Source organism: Elgaria multicarinata, chromosome 6 (assembly GCF_023053635.1).
Source record: "Elgaria multicarinata webbii isolate HBS135686 ecotype San Diego chromosome 6, rElgMul1.1.pri, whole genome shotgun sequence".
In the NCBI taxonomy this organism is placed as follows: domain Eukaryota; kingdom Metazoa; phylum Chordata; class Lepidosauria; order Squamata; family Anguidae; genus Elgaria; species Elgaria multicarinata.
Window position 1 is genome coordinate 26,842,828 of NC_086176.1, and position 17,077 is coordinate 26,859,904.

General features: G+C 41.6%; 1 protein-coding gene across 1 annotated transcript in view; it reads right to left on the bottom strand.

The window, feature by feature from the left end:
- The window catches only part of KIAA1958 (KIAA1958 ortholog), a 60,349-nt gene that overhangs the window by 17,779 nt on the left and 25,493 nt on the right, over window positions 1–17,077 (bottom strand). The window contains exon 2 of the mRNA XM_063129173.1: window positions 15,519–16,695. Within this exon, the coding sequence (XP_062985243.1) occupies window positions 15,519–16,671 (1,153 nt within the window). The 5' untranslated portion in view covers window positions 16,672–16,695. The remainder of the gene's footprint in view (window positions 1–15,518; window positions 16,696–17,077) is intronic.

Below are 17,077 nucleotides of genomic sequence, written 5' to 3' on the forward strand. Positions count from 1 at the left end.
AACTTGCCGCTGAAGGGGTGAGGAAGGCCATTGTCATTGGAACACAGGGGTTGAGGCCATCACACATTGCCATTAATGCCTGAGCAGGGCATGGGGGTACTTCCAGGCACACTTTTATTATGCAATTAATTGCTTGCCGCATTCACAGGGTTTAAGAAGGCCTCAAATGACAATGCCCGTGTTTGTAACCCGTGTTTTCCCGCTTCTGGCTTTTCTCTTGCCACAGCACATCCATATAGAAGGGAACAACAGAAGAGTTGCACAATGCTTTTCAATTGGTAGTGCCAGGAATTGTCCATCAAGAAGCACCCTGAGATGGCTTCCTTGTTATAGCTTTTTTGCCTGAATCTCCAGGCAAACCACTTATTTATTTAAAACATTTATACCTTCCCTTTTCTTTCCAAAGCTCAAGGCAACTCACAACAAAAGCCTTAAAATATGGTTTGAGAAATGAGCCATTAGACTCAGTTTGCATTAATTGATTGAATGCTGCAGCTATGCTTCCTTTTTGGAGTGGATTTAGGGCAGCCATGTGTACTACTTCACAGTGGATAGTCCTCTGTTTGAAGGGCTGCTCAGTCCAAGTCTGATTTTAAATTGATTCTGGACCCCCCCCCAAAAAAAAGGCAGTTCAGATGTGTTTAATTCATCACTTTGAAAAGGGAAAAATGGGCTATAACCTTGTTATATACACAATCTGGTTTGCCTGTGATTTTCAGAAGCCTCCTTGTTTAGATGTGAGATAATAAATATTCACATCTTTATTTAAGAGCAAAACTGGCACTTGGCTGGTTGCGTTATTCATCAGCGCTACTTTTGCTTGACAGCTATCATACGCTGAGAGACAGAACACAGCTGAACTAGAGAATATATATACGAGTAATGTAAATCTGTGGGCGAAAACCAAAACAGATGAATGACACAGCTAAAAGTGAAAGTATGCCAAGACCAACCTAATCTGCCTCTTGACTTGTTTTTCTCAAAGCTCCAATTAAATCAAGTGAACTGCACAGGACAAGGCCCAAACAAAATTTGTATTGTATTTCTACGGAGCCAGACCTTAGAATAGAGTGAGAGAAAAGAAAGTTGGCACCTAAACATATCTAGCAATAACACACTGTGTTGCCAGTGGGGGAGGACGAGGTGGATTAAAGCTCAGATTGCCAAGTATGTGAGTAAACAGTTGCTGGTATCCCAAAAGGAAATCCCAGCACACACAGCTACTTATCTTTCTGTCAGAACTTACTGGCAGCAGTATAAATAGATGCACAGCAGGAGGGGGGGGTGACAGAGAGGGAGGAATCAAGCAAAGATCATAGGAGCTGGGAAGGGACACAAAAACATGTAATTTCTCATTCCTTTTCAAAGATGGAATCCACCAGCACCATCAGCTTGGTAGAAACATAAATTTAAAGGTTTATCGCAAAGGAAACATGATATAACCTGGAACTAATAAAAATGGGATTGCTCCCACCTGTCCTGTAAAAGGGATTTCACATCTCTTAGATTCTAAAGAGTTGCCCCATGATCCTGACCATTACAAGCTCATGGAATATAATCAGTATTCCTCCAATTGCTATCCTTTAATGGACAAATCTCTCATGGTTTTGCATATGTGCTTTTTTCCCCCAGCTGTTGGTTGGGCAACAGAACTCAGAGACCTCAATCCATATTTATCGATTATTTCATCTAGCTTGTAGCTCATCCCAATGTCTCAACGGGGGCAATGTTATGTTAAAACCATAAAAAAAATCCTTCAAATGATTTTAGATGTTAATCATATATTAAAATGCTAGCTTCCAGAAGATGCTCAACACCAATTCAGAAAAGGTATGGGGTAGAGTCCTCCCAGTGCTATACAATTTCAAATTGCAGGTAGGGAATCACATGTTTGAATATCAAAAACTGCCATCCCATGGAAAGCTAGTACATGAGGGAGAAATGTTCTGGCCTTGACCTTTTCTTGTTATGCTAGCTTGACACTGTAGATGTAGCCAGCTGACCTTTACTAGGGAAGAATCATTCTCTCAACCCCCTCCATGCAAGCACAATCCAATCAAGTAGGTTGGATTCAAGCATGTTCTGTGGGGGAACTGGGCCAAAAAGGTGTGAAGGAGCTTCCTCCCACCCCTCGACATCATGCCCCAAAGTACAACATCTAGCCACTGCCTCCATTGCTGACTTGTGAGCACAAATGCGGACAGGCTTACTGTTAAGTATATGAAAAGAAATACTTGCTTAGTCATTAAAATTGTGTGTGTATGGCTATCTCAGGGTTAAACAGAGAAAGTCTATCTGTGGGCAATTACCTTGAGATAGAGGCTGTTCTGGGAACCTTGCCAAGATTCTAAGTTAGCCTCATCACAGCTGTATGTAATGTAGATAAGAATTGTGTAGATCTGTATATAGTTTCTCACTTGTGTAAAATGGAACTGATCACTGCTCTCTGATCACTGCTCTCTGTGTATGCCTCAGTGTGCTGATCTGAACTGATCTGAATTGAACTGCACAGAAGCCTGAAGGAAATAAACCAGCTCTGCTGTGTAAGACCTGCGTGATGTGTGTTTGTTTCTGAGCACAAACAGAGTTCCAGAGAGAGAAAAGTTCTGGCACAATAACCCAACAAAGGTTATGGGCCCAGTCTAACCCAGTCCAGGAAAGCTACGCCAGCCTAACCCAGGCAGAAGAACCAGAACTTGGTGGGAACGGTGCAGTATCAGAATCAGAACCAGGAGTCTGCTAAAAAAGAAGACTGTTGATGAAGGAAGACATCAAGCTAAAGCCAGTGCTGCAAAGTGAGGAAAAATCTCAGTCGGCTGACTCTGAGGAGGACTCTGAGCAGAAGGACGGTGAGATACCAATTCCTAAAGCAGAGGAAATGGCAGGAGCTAATATGTCTGGTTTGCATCAATTGTTGGAAAAGCTGAATGACTCTAACTATGCATTATGGTCTTACAAAACGCAAATGTATCTGATTCAGGCTGAACTGTGGTATGTAGTCACAGAGGATCCACCAGATAGAGCAGATCCACAGAATGCTAAATGGTTTAAGGACGATGCAAAAGCAATGGCAGTTATTGCATTAGCTGTGGAAGACTCTCAAATTTCCTTCATTCAGTTTTTGAATACATCAAAAGAGTGCTGGAATGCGCTACAAGCTGTATATCAAAGAGAAACAGCGGGCAGTAAAATAATTCTAACCCGGAAGCTGTATGGAATGAAGCTGAAACCAGGGGAGTCTATGTCAAACCATTTGAAAAGCATGAGAGAAATCTTCAATCAACTCAGGGCACGAGGGATGGAGTTTACAACTATACACCAAGTCTATGTGATTTTGTCAAGTCTTGATTCATCGTACGACGCGGTTGTCACCATGATGGAAAGTCAAGAGGAGAAAAATTTAACCCTCGAGTATGTAGCTGGAAAACTACTGGAAACCTATGAAAGAAGACAAGCTTCAAAACAACAGAGCCTTAAACTTCCTGTGGCTGAATTTCAACAAAGCCATAAATCTTCTGACGTGGTGGCTGCATTAAAGGCAAGGAAATGCTTTAATTGTGGTTCCACAGAACATTTACGGCGGGATTGCAACAACAAGAAGAAGAAAAAGCTGTTGACAGCAAAGTGGAGAGAAGAAAACAACATGAATGAAGCTGAATCAAAAAAGAAGTGTCTTCTAGCAAGAGTCAAAGAGACAATGAATCCTTGGTTTTTGGACTCTGGGGCTTCAATAAGTATGGCAAAAGACAAACTTTCATTTGTAACCTTGGAAACTTCTACTTCAGAGCAAAAGTGTGTTACCCTTGCAAATGGAACAAAAATCCAGATTTGTGGTGTGGGTAATGTATATTTTGATTGTCTGGGAGTTGAACTACAAAGTGTTTTATATGTACCAGAATTAGAAACAAACCTTCTAAGTGTGTTTCAGTTAACAGAAATGGGGTATGAGGTTTGTTTTACTGAAGAAAATTGTACTATAAAACAGGGAAACAAGGTGTGTGTGCAAGGAATAATGAAAGAATCTTTGTATGTGATTAATACTTGTACAGAAAATGAAGTTGTAGCGAGCAAAGTCACAACAAAAACAATAGCCAATTGCAAACCACACCAAGAGTGTATCCATTTAACTCATAAAAGGTTTGGTCATGCTAACTATAAAACAATTTCTAAGATTCCAGAATTGTGTGAAGGGGTGAAAATCAAACCATGTTCTAACTATCTAGAATGTAATGTATGCAGTGAAACCAAGTGTCATAAGTCAAACATTCCAAAACATAGTGAGAGAACAACAAAAAGAATTTTTGAATTAATACATGCAGATCTTGCAGGTCCTTTTGAGACAAGTCAAGGAGGAAACAGATTTTTCTTGTCTATTGTTGATGATTACAGTAGATTTGGATTTGTGTACATGTTAAAACAGAAGAGTGAAACTTTTGGAAAGTTCAAAGCGTTTGTTAAGTGGAGTAAAAATAGATTTAAAGAACCTATAGCTAATCTAAGAACGGACCGGGGAGGTGAATTTCTTAGCAACCAATTAAAAAAATTCCTCAGTGATGAGGGTATACAACATGACCTTACTGCTCCATATTCACCATTTCAAAATGGAGTTGCAGAAAGGAAAAACAGAACCTTGCAGAACATGTTAAGAGCTCTATTGAAAGAGTCAGGATTGTCTAATCTGTTCTGGGCAGAAGCTTTGTCCACCTCAAATTATTTGTTAAACAGGCTTTACCACTCTGTACATGAAAAAACTCCATATGAAATGTTTTACAAAAGAAAACCTAGAGTGTCACATATAAGGGTTTTTGGAAGTAAATGTTTTGCTCATATTCAGAAAGAAAACAGACCAGGAAAACTAGCTCAAAGAGGTTTGGAATGTAAACTGTTGGGATATGATACACAAACAAAAGGCTATCGTTTGTGGTCTCCATATCACAAAAGTGTAATTGTGAGCAGAGATGTAGTTTTTCATGAACAAATGCAGGAAACAAAACAGTATGTAAGTTTGCCTGTAGAACAGAAAGCTGTAGAAACAGAAGAAATTCCTGAACAATCTCAGCAAGAGAGGGAGGGGGAAGAAACTGTGGAGGAGGAAACTATGCCTGTAACTATGCCAAGACGATCAGAAAGGGAACGCAAAGCTCCAATTCGTTATTCAGATGAATACCAAAGCAAACAGGTTTCTCATAGAGCATTACTAATAGCCTATGAACCTACTTCATTTGAGGAAATTCAGGAAATGGAACCTACAGAAGCTCAGGGCTGGCATGAAGCAATGTCAGAGGAAATCAGAGCAATGGAAAAAAATGAAACGTGGGAGCTAGTACCTTTACCTGAAGGTCGTAAAGCCATTACCAGTAAATGGGTATTCAAAGTAAAACAAAATGAGAAAGGACAGGTGGAACGTTACAGAGCAAGATTGGTAGCAAGAGGATTTGCTCAAAAATATCTAATAGATTTTGAAGAAGTTTATGCACCTACAACAAAATACTCAAGTGTAAAACTTTTGTTAAAAATTGCAGCAGAAAAACAATTGAATGTATTTCATTTTGACATCAAAACAGCTTTCTTATATGGAGATTTAACAGAGGAAATTTACATGACTCAACCAAAAGGTTTTGTTAAAAATCCAGGGTTAGTTTGTAAATTGAAAAAATCCATATATGGTTTGAGGCAAGCAGCAAGGTGTTGGAATAAGAAACTGGACAATGTATTGATCAAAATGGGTTTTAAACAAAGCAAAGCTGATCATTGTTTGTACACAAAACAGGATGGTTCAAATGTAGTGTATTTGCTGATTTATGTAGATGATTTGTTACTGGTTTTTAATGAAGAAGAACAGAAAAATACATTTGTAAACCAGCTGCAAAGACATTTTGAGTTAAAAGACCTTGGTTCAGTGAAAAGTTATTTGGGAATGCAAATTTCAAAAGATTCTAACACAGGGTCATTTCTGATTGAACAAAGTGGCAAAATTAAAAAATTGCTGGAAGAACACAGCATGGAGAATTGTAAAATTGTTGCCACTCCTATGGTCACTGATTTTCAAAATCAGACAGACAGTACTGAAATGGAAGACATACAGAAATATCAGAGTGTGATTGGAAGTTTACTTTATCTAGCAAACCTAAGTAGACCAGATATTACATTTGCTGTAAATCTTTTAAGCAGAAAAATGACAAAACCTTCTGTAACTGATTGGACAGCTGTAAAACGTGTATTGAGATATCTAAAAGGTACAATCAATCACAAATTGGAAATATCTACACACAAAGATGGAAATTTCTGTGTTTATGCAGATGCTGACTGGGCTAACGCAATTGATAGAAAGTCTACCAGTGGAGCAGCATTCTTTTACAATCAATCTTTGATTGATTGGTATACAAGAAAACAAAATTGTGTAGCAACCTCTAGTGCAGAAGCAGAATATATCAGTTTATCTCTGGCTTGTAATGAGATTGAGTGGTATAAACAATTATTTGCTGATCTAAGGTTGGAAATTGAGACACCAGTAACCATATTTGAGGATAATCAGGCATGTATTAGTATGGCTACATCTGAAAAGTGTAAACCAAGAACTAAACATGTGGATGTTCGTTATTCTCATGTGAAAGATATAATTCAGAAGGGCTGGATTAAGCTTGAATATTGTCCATCTGAAATGATGTTGGCTGATTTATTCACAAAACCAGTATCAATGGTAAAACACAAAGAGATGCTTTTAAAGCTGGGTCTCAGATTATAACACAATTTAAACAACATGCGCAAGAGGAGGACTGTTAAGTATATGAAAAGAAATACTTGCTTAGTCATTAAAATTGTGTGTGTATGGCTATCTCAGGGTTAAACAGAGAAAGTCTATCTGTGGGCAATTACCTTGAGATAGAGGCTGTTCTGGGAACCTTGCCAAGATTCTAAGTTAGCCTCATCACAGCTGTATGTAATGTAGATAAGAATTGTGTAGATCTGTATATAGTTTCTCACTTGTGTAAAATGGAACTGATCACTGCTCTCTGATCACTGCTCTCTGTGTATGCCTCAGTGTGCTGATCTGAACTGATCTGAATTGAACTGCACAGAAGCCTGAAGGAAATAAACCAGCTCTGCTGTGTAAGACCTGCGTGATGTGTGTTTGTTTCTGAGCACAAACAGAGTTCCAGAGAGAGAAAAGTTCTGGCACAATAACCCAACACTTACTCTGGTTACACCCCTTGCTCACAATGTGGTAACTGCAAAGGCATGCGGAAAGGACGCCAGCTAGATGGAGAGATGGTAAAACAGCCCCTATCTCAGGAACTGCTTACAGATGTAGGCCTGTAACTAATGTTAGTTCTACTTAAGAGTAGATCCATTGAAATGAATGAGACTTCAGCTAAACTAACATTTAGGAAGCTACCATCCTGAGTCAGACGATTGGTCCTTCTACTCCAGGGATGAGGAATGTGTTGCCTTCCAGATGTCGTTAGACTGCTACTCCCATCATTCCTCACTGCTGGCTAGGGCTGATGGAAATTGCAGTCCACAAGTTGCCCACCCCTGTTCTAGCCCAATTTAAGAGAGTGGTTTTCATATTGACCCTCAAGGAAAATAACTGTCATCATTCTGCCTTGGTTATTCAAAGGAGCACATGCAAGCTGTGTCGATCTGCCTGTTTGACGCAAACTTGCAGAGAAGCTCATGAAGAGAGAAACTGTCAGAGAGAAGAGCTGTCTGTGCAGTCCAGTATTAGGCACATATCTCCACAGTACAAATAGCGGGAAAGAGCTGACGGTAGTCAGAGCAGAACTTTGGTTGGGAAGCAAAAACCAGGCATGTTGGTCTGGTTGAGAATGAGAAGCATGGAGATCTGAAAAGGTCACTGCAGGTTCTGATGCCTTAAAAAAGGGGACAACATGCCCTGCCTGTCACCTGACTACCAAGATCCACCAGCTCCTTTGAGACTATCTGAAGTCGACCCAGGGCTCAGAGAGCTTTGGTGGGAAGGCGATTTGCTCAACTGCTTTACACAGTCTTGTGGGAGTCTCATAGGGTAGCTATGTGTCTCTTTTATAGAGGACAGTCATCTATTTGAAGGACTGCCAGAGGACTGTCCTATTTTGAAGGCATCCTCTATCTGAAGCGCTTTCCAGAAGGAAGAGCTGGGCCTTGATGTGGCCCACCAACAGCACCTGGACAGCAGACTGAGCAAGGCATACAACTCACAGTCTTTCACACAATGGTGAGATGTACTGTATTTCTATTTAAATTATTATAATTATTTTTAAATGTGCATCTAAACATATAAATTAGCATATGAAGACTTTATGCAAATCAGTGTCCACTTTTGCCCTCCTTTTGGGTGATTCATAAGTGGCCACTTTACTAGCGCAAGATGTACAAACTATGTCAACTGTACAAAGGGCTAGAACAGTGCACCGGTTGGAGACTCTTCTTCAGCCCTTACACACATATACCCAAACATTCTGTGCAATACTTCAGAGGTATCCAGTGAAACATATAAACATATTTACATACAATAAAATCACAGAGCATTTGTAGGCACTGTATGGAAGACTTTAGTATCTAGTCACAAATGCACTTAAATGAAACTAAGTATATGCTATTCTTTCAAAATATCGGGGAGGGGACCATTACAGCAATAGCAATAATAAAGAGGCAGTTAGAGTTGTCCTTGGCCCATTTCCAGAACTTCTGTATGTTCACAAAGACTGAAGGGGACATTCAATGCACTTAGTCTTCTGCTAATTCCTCCCAAGCAAAACCACTTGTTTCTGACAGCCTCAAAGTCAAATACTTAAAATCAGTCTCTAGAGGAAGAATCTGTTCATAAAACATGGTATTCAGTGACTTTTAGTGAGAAAGTTATTCTAATTAAATGCACCACTGCTGTTGTTGGATCTTTTGTCTAGCACCCGTACTAATTATTACATGACACACAAATAAGACTTCTCGTCCTTTAGTTCAGCCACTTGTGGAGACTATGCTGTATAGTACTGTATCCAGATCCCCTAATATTAGCCACCTACAGGTATGAGGAGACAAACATGAACTTAATATATCACTGTATAAAAACCAAATGGCCTCAAGCTCGAAGTCGTCCTGGGATGAGGGTCTCCAAACACAGTCGTTACCCAAATAGCTCCGATTCCGTACTGTTGTCTTTTATTTCATTGCATTTTTTATACCGCCCAATAGCCGAAGCTCTCTGGGCGGTTCACAAAATATGAACACATATAGCAAAATATGAACACAGAAGCAGATGGATTAGTATGCTGGAACAGGTAGTGACAGCTCTGTGTTTATTTGTGGCATATGATAAAAGCAGCACACCATTCCATAACAATCACTCCTATTTCAATGAGTCTGGATTTTTAAAAACCATTAACCTTTTATTTGTTGTCTGCTATGCAGATTGAGATATCAGTAAACTGCACAAGTTAGCCAAGGCATGTAATCGTCACGAAGAGAATCTATGAGTCTGGCCTGCTGGAAAAATGTGAAGAACTTGGAATTGTTTGTTAGCGAACATTTCGGGACATTGCAAGAAAGAATGGAGCACAGCACAGGTAGTTGGCGGATGCTGGCAACTTAAGAAGAGTCATGCTGGCTCAAACCAGGGGTCCATCTAGTACAACTCTGTTCACACAGTGACCAACCAGCTGTCGACCAGGGACCCCCAAGCAGGACACGGTGCAACAGCACCTTCCCACCCATGTTCCCCAAAAACTAGTGTATGCAGGCTTATTGTGGGAGTTGTAATCAACACATCTGGTGCGTACCTGGCTGGGGAAGGCTGATCTATGTATTGGATCTGTGGTAAGAGCTTGCAGCTAGTCATTGAAGGGCTACCTTTGCTAAAAAGACAGTACTCAAGCAGTCCAGCGGATTGTCAGCCTAGATTGCAATTCTAATATAGATTTAAATTTTAATTCGTTAAATTTTTATCACATTTACTTGGTTGTTAACATGAACACTATTTGGGTGGGGTTTTTAACTTCTTTATTGCCATGTCTACTAAAATAGTCTTGCTCTCACACAGACACACTTCATGATGGTGTATCATGTTATATTTAGCTCAGCAGCAAAGCTAGGCTCAATTTATAATGCAGAATGAATTGCCAGCGACCTCTGAACTCTTTATTTCAAGCAGGAGAGAGACAGAGTGCACATCTGATTAATCCGCAACAGTGGTTTAATTGTTCATTTGACCACTTCCCTCTGGATGTGACCCTTGAGGCTATCTCCAGAAACAGACGTAGCCAAGAGCCACAAATTCTGCCGCATAAAATCATAATGGCAGAGCCCTAGTGGCAGAAACGGATTTTTAAAGAGAGCTTTGGGACGACCTTATATAAGGTTTCATAACTTTCTCACATGATGGATCACCCTGCAACAACATTCAGGACTGCTAATTCTGCACATATACCGCGTTATATCCAGAATGGCTTTGATTCTATTTCTTTTGTAGGGCTCTCTGTGTCACTTCATTTGTTAAGATTTATAGCCTACCCTTTCCCTGAGGGCTGAGGACAGATAATAATATACTCTTATAAAACAGAAGTTATAAGAGCGTACCACACAAGCAAGAAAGCAGTGATCAGTGATTGCACCTTCCCCAGACAGGCTGCCCAGATGCAATGAAAGGCAAATCTCTTGCCCCTTAGTAGTATACAAAAGCAAACTTCATTGGGTACAGTTTCCCCCTCCCATGACAATCACACAGGCAAATGTTCCAAATCACTTTGTAGTGCTGTGCTCAGGATAAGCCTTTGGGGCAAATGTCCAGGGCCTGACTCAGAATGAGAAGAAGGGCCCCTAAACATGGCAAGGGTGGCTTATTACTTTTTGAAATAATACACATCGCTATCTAAAGAACTGGGGGGCTTATAGGCCCAACTGAAGCAACAGTCATTACCATCTAAAGAAGGAGCCTCTTCGAAGACCATGAAGTCCAGAGTCTAAAATTACCTAACTGATATGGAAAAACCTCAGAAACATCCATCTCCCTGGCCAACTCAATGGTTCTACACACAGCATGCATACCTTCATAAATACTAAGAAGGCCTATATACAAGGAGGTGCAAATTGCTGTGTTCCATTAAAAAAAGTTACTGCATGCAAATATTAATTTTACAGGTATTGTGAGGTATTTAAAACAGAAAACAATAAAAAGAAATGCCTTTTGCATATATATTTTTCACAATTTAACGCTGAATTATTATTATTATTAATAATAAAAATAATAATAATCCTTCTGGACATTACTGATCCTTGCCCATTCCACTGAAATCTACAACACCTGACTCTGGTTATCATAAGCATAAAGCTCAAGGACTGAAGGTCTAAGAATTCCATAGAGATTTGGGGAGCATTTTCAAGCAGAGAGGATTACAAAGAACAGAACTGAAACCTGTTTTTAAGTTTAATAGACTTTTTACAGCATAGCTACTGAGATAACCAAGGTTATAAAATTGGTGAATAGTAAGTTTTTATTTTCAACATTAAAACGTTTATAATGGACTTTGGCTAGCCAAACTCCCATTTAGGATGAATAAACCTTTTCCCAATAAAAGATTCTAAAGTTTATATAAAATCACTCACCATTTACAATGAGTCACTTTTTTCCCCAACAAAATCTAAGCCTTGGAGGCATCTGAAAACAAATACTCTAGATGAACGTTCTGTTTTGTCAGTCAATAAACTACCCATCATTTGTAAACATCTCACATTTTTGCAGCTAATTGTATTTGTACAACAAGGGACCAATAGACAAGATGCAGGGTTGTTGTTGTTTTTTTAAAAAAATCCCTAATGGTTAAAAGGTAATATTAAACATTTAAAAGTTCCCAAATCAAATTTGAGTTGCAATATTAAAAAGCAGAAACAAAACCCCAAAAAGATTTCACTCTATGACATTCTAAATCAAGGAGTGGCAGAAAGTATTAGTTTTATTCCAATGAAACAGTTCATAAAAAGTCAGGAATGGGGTGCGGGGTGGAGAGATTTGTTGCACAAAACCTCCTAAAACCACAACAACCATTCTTTGTTGACCAAGCAAGGGCAAAAAGCATATAAGCTTGACTGGCCAACCCAGGGATCTCATTGCCAATCACAGTGGTTGATGTTAATCAATGCTAGTCGCCTCTACCTGAAGGACGGCTCTGAGACCAGATCACACACAATCTTGGGTAACTCACTGGGCTTGGTCCCAGCCTTAGCCCATGATGCTGCTAGTTCAAGCTACGAGATCCCCTAATTGCAGATATGCAAACCTAAAAGGAGAGCAGCAATTTAGCAACCATTTTCATTATTTTAAAATGGCAATTTAATATTGCATATTAAACTTAGTATCAATAGGGTTTGGTTCGGTTTAAAATATTTCCAGTAGTTTGGGAGAGGCAACGTTGAATTAGGCCAATTACGTTAAATCATTAAACAATGCAGTGTGATTGCAACTAGTCATAACACTGGTGCCATTCAACATGCTGTTTTTGACATTCAACCATCTAAACCAAGAGTGGGCAATCTTTTTTTCTGAGAGCCCCATTCCCCTCAGAGGTAATCTCTCGGTGGCTGCATGCAGCTGGTAGGTGAATTCTTAAAAATCTTGAGAACTAAAGAGGGGAGGGGAGCAATGATGATCTTCAGAGAGAAAGAGAGGAAGAAAGAGTGTGGGATGGTGATCATCTTAAGATCAAAACCACCTCCCACTCTTATTCTCTTTTTCTCACATTCACATAGACACACTATCCATCTCTTCACATAAACACCCCCATCATTCCATCCATCCCTCCACCCAGTCTCTCTCTCTCTCTCTCTCTCTCTCTCTCTCTCTCTCTCTCTCTCTCTCTCTCACACACACACACACACACACACACACACACAATTCCATTCTCTCTCCTTTCCATTTTTTCTTGCTCTCTCTTCCCCTCTTTTCTTTCTCTTGTCACCCCACTTTTGCCTCCCCTCCACCCACCAAAGGACTCTCCCACTCATCCTCAGGCACCTCCAGCCTGCAGTGATACCGCCACCAATGCAGTGTGAAAACTAAAAGCTCCATCTGACGAGCGTTTTATTGCACGCTTGTTACTGGACACTCATGGAGTTTGCTCAGGTCCCTCACATGACGTCTTCCGCCTCCCGGGCGCCTTCTGCCCCTTCCTTGCACGCCAAAAAAAGCCTTCATTAAGTCTGATGTTTTTTTAAACTCGGAATTGCTGCTCTCTCCTGCTGTGTACAGGAGAAGCAGCGCCATTACAACAGCGGACTCAGTGGGCCTTGTGTCCGTTGTGTACTTCCTCTTTTGAAAGAGGAAGTAGCTTGAGGAAGGAAAACATGGGTGGAGAAGCGAGGTAGGGAGCGTGTTAACCCCCAGTGTGATGGAACTTAGAGAGGGAAAGAGAGGGGGGGGGAGGCAGGCAGATGCATACATAAACTCAGAGGCCTGATCATGGAGGATGGCTACTAGAGCACCTTTCTGATGGATGCTGCCACACTTTGGATGCTGCCACACTTTGTGGTTGGGTCTCTGCGCTCACCTGCCCACCTCCCAGTTTGTCTTTTGTTATCCTTGCAGCAGCAACTGGGACAAGAAAGTATGGGAGACACATGGGGTGTGCGCCTGAGGATCGCTTACAGTAAGGCTGAGGGCCACATGCCGACTGTGAGTTGCCCAAATGGTCTGGATCCAGAGTATGAGAAGTAGCGTTCCTCCTATAGTATTTCCTGTTCCCTTCTGATCAACCTGCTTGGGGCACACTTGCCATGACAAGCAGTTAATGTGAAAAGAGACTTCTCTGCAGTGGCACCTTCATTGCAGAACTCCCTATCAAGGAAGGCCTGCCTGGTGGACGCACTTTTGTTCTTCAGGAAACGTTCAAAGCCTTTTATGTTCAGGAATACTTTTGGCTGTTGCGTTTGAGTTGGGTTTTATTAATGGCAATTTGCTGGGTGGAATGATACCGGTGGGTTGTTGTTGTTTTTAAATGTTTATATGATAAATATTTTCATTCTTTTGATTCTATGTAAAATCGTCTCTATTTTATTGGGGGGGTTGTAACTCTTGTTTGATTGATTAGTCAGCTGGATATCAAATGTAGAAATTTCTTCATTCACTTAAAAAAGGCCAACCCACTATCAGCATGTCTATGCAAGAGGTATTTTGCTCAGATCAGGCTGCTGTAGTGTAGGCTATGCAAGACTAGGGAAAGGAAAAGAGAGTGTGGGAGGAGCATGTTGATCTGGCTGCCTACCTCCAACCAGGAAAAAAATCCTCTATACCAAAGCCCCCAAACCCAATAAGAAGGAACAGACTGGGGCTGCTTCTAGATGAGGCTTTTATTGTGCATTCACCCTGCCTCAAACACGGAGTTTTGTCAGGGTCCAGACAACGTTTGTCCTCTGTTTGTAACCTTCTTGTGTTTTCCCACTGGTTCTTCTGTCTTGCCATAGGAAATCCATTGAGGAGGGAAAGAGGGAATGTATTTTTTGATTAGTTGCACCAGGGTGCCTCTGTCTGGAAACACCCCGAGTCTCATAGTCTCCTTGCCTTGGCAGGAATTGTCTGAGTAGCCTCAGTCCAGGCAAGGTGGTTTTTTGTAAACCGCCCAGAGAGCTTCAGCTATTGAGTGGTATAAAAATGCAATAAATAAATAAATAAATAGATAGATAGATAGATAGATAGATAGATAGATAGATAGATAGATAGCAATCCCAGGCATAAATACCCTTCAGCTAGTCAGCCTGATCCCGGTTCCAATGTTGCTGCTACTAGGGCAAACATTTTGAAACTGGTTCAAATACCGATGTTGCTAGAAGAAACTTCTAGACCTAGGCGTCTTGAATTCAACCCTCCCCTGCTATGTGGAATTAAACCCAGTATGACAAGACATCATCATGGTGTGTTATTTGCCCAACACTCCTAAAAGGAGCCAAAGAACTCATCCTGATCAAAATCTAACCCCTCTAGAACTCTCACCTTCTAGGAATCATACACCAATTCCCCTCTCCATAAGAGGCAACAGGAGTGCACGAGGCTTCAATATCCTGGCTTGCGCCAGCCATTCTGTGGAGGCAAGTCCCACTAAAACCGTCTTCCCCAACCTGGCCCCCTCCAAATGTTTTGGACCTGGGGCTTATGGGAGTTGAAGTCCAACACATCTGGAGGGCGCCAGGTTTGGGAAGGCAGCCCTAAACTATTAGACCCACTTAAACTGTGTTGAGGATAGGGATGGGGGTCACTGTCTTGGCATGCTGAAGTCCACGTCATGGCGTGTTCTAAACAACAACCCCCTTTAGTGGTTTTGTTATGAACTCCCTATGCAGTAACCATCCTGCCTCCAAATCACACAAATCCTTTAATGATAAATTAACACTTTCTTGTATGCTGATTTAACGTGATCTATGTTCAGACCTCCTTACCAGCAACCAATCACTACTTCTATGCATCAAGTACAAAATTAATCTTTCAAACCACCCCAAATAGATAACATCAGGAGAAGCATTCCAAGTGTTGATACCTGGTATCGTCTGTGCCATGGGCTCAGGGGTCAGGGTGGGTGCCGTGCTTGGCTGCTGCTGGCTCGAGCTAACTTCTGGTTCCGTGCTAACGGAAGGAGATAATGCTGCATCGCTGGGGACTTGATTTGGCACCGTCTGGAGGAGATCTTCGGAGGCTACTTGCTCTTCCTGCCCAGGGAGCTGCAAGGCGGATAAAGGAATGCTTATTGGTTTGCCAGCGTTGGAAGTGCTGGCGGGCATCTGTAGGGCTCCCTGAGGGTTGACTCCTGGGGTGCTACTACCAGGACCTCTGCTCGGAGAAGCCAGAGCTACTTTTGGAGGCTTCTGAGCTGTTGGCCTTGACATGACTGGCGACGAGGCAGAGACACTTTGTAAGTCAAATTCAGCACTGAGAGAAGGCGACGTGTGGGCAGTGGGCTTAGGTGCCCCAGCGTAGGAGGCCCCGGGATGAGCTTTCGGTTTGGACATCTGTGTCAAGGACAACGCAGGCCCATCAACGCCACCCGTAATTTCTGCATTAGCCACAATGTAATAGTCCTCAGGGAGTTCTTGCTTTATCTTTTTGACTAGCACGTCATTGCTGCTGCCATCCACAACCTGATGAAATGAGGAAGCAGGACCTGAGCCCAGCCTTTTCCGAGAGCTGTTTGGAGTTCTCTGAGGGTGCAGTTCAAAATCACTATCTTCATCTGTCACTGAGGATTCGCAGACCATGTCAAAAAGGGTCGCTTCATCTTCATATTCCTCCACCGTTTCATCTAACTCAGACGGCTCGCTGCAGTAGGAGAAATCGCAGGAATCTCTGGTTCTGTTACAGTCCAGCTTGGCTTTCCCAGGTCTCCCGGAGTACCGTTCCACTGGGCTCGTTTGCGGGTCTGAGGGCACGCCAAGGATGCTGGGACTGTCCGAGTTGAAGCTTCGGTTGTCCTGGAAACAAACCCGTTCCTGCGAACCAGCCCGACAGGTTGCCGCCAGTGGCCAGTGGTAGGCATGGCCTGCACTACAGCCCCACATGGCAGTCAAGTTGCCATGCGAACCCTCGGAAAGTAGATGCTTAAGATTTGGAATGAGGCTGCAAATGGTCCCATGACTGTGGGCCCAGCTGACCAGTTTGGAGAGATTTTCGGAAGAAGTATGAAGGCAGTCCTCCATGGTACAGGCTCAACAGCTTGGTTCCTGGAGGAGAAAGGAGGAAGAGTTACACTGGATCCAATGTTTGCCGTTGAACTTGAATTCAAAGGTTACCTAGATAATTTGGTAAAGAAATGGAAATGTATTTCTGCATGTCCTTTGCATGTCATAAGCATATATACATGGTAAATAACAAAGAGGTTTAAAAGATATTTTTCAACATAGTGTTTGTATTAATCTTTGTAAAAGCTGGATATTAGATAGTTTGAAGGTAGCAAAGGCATTAAAGATACAATCAGTGTGTGGAGTGTGTGAATAACTGTGTTTAAGACTGCAGCCCTATGCAACTTTACATGGGAATATGTCCCAGCAAAATCATTGGGGGTTACTTCTGAGTTAGTACATTTAGATTCAGGCTGTAATCAAT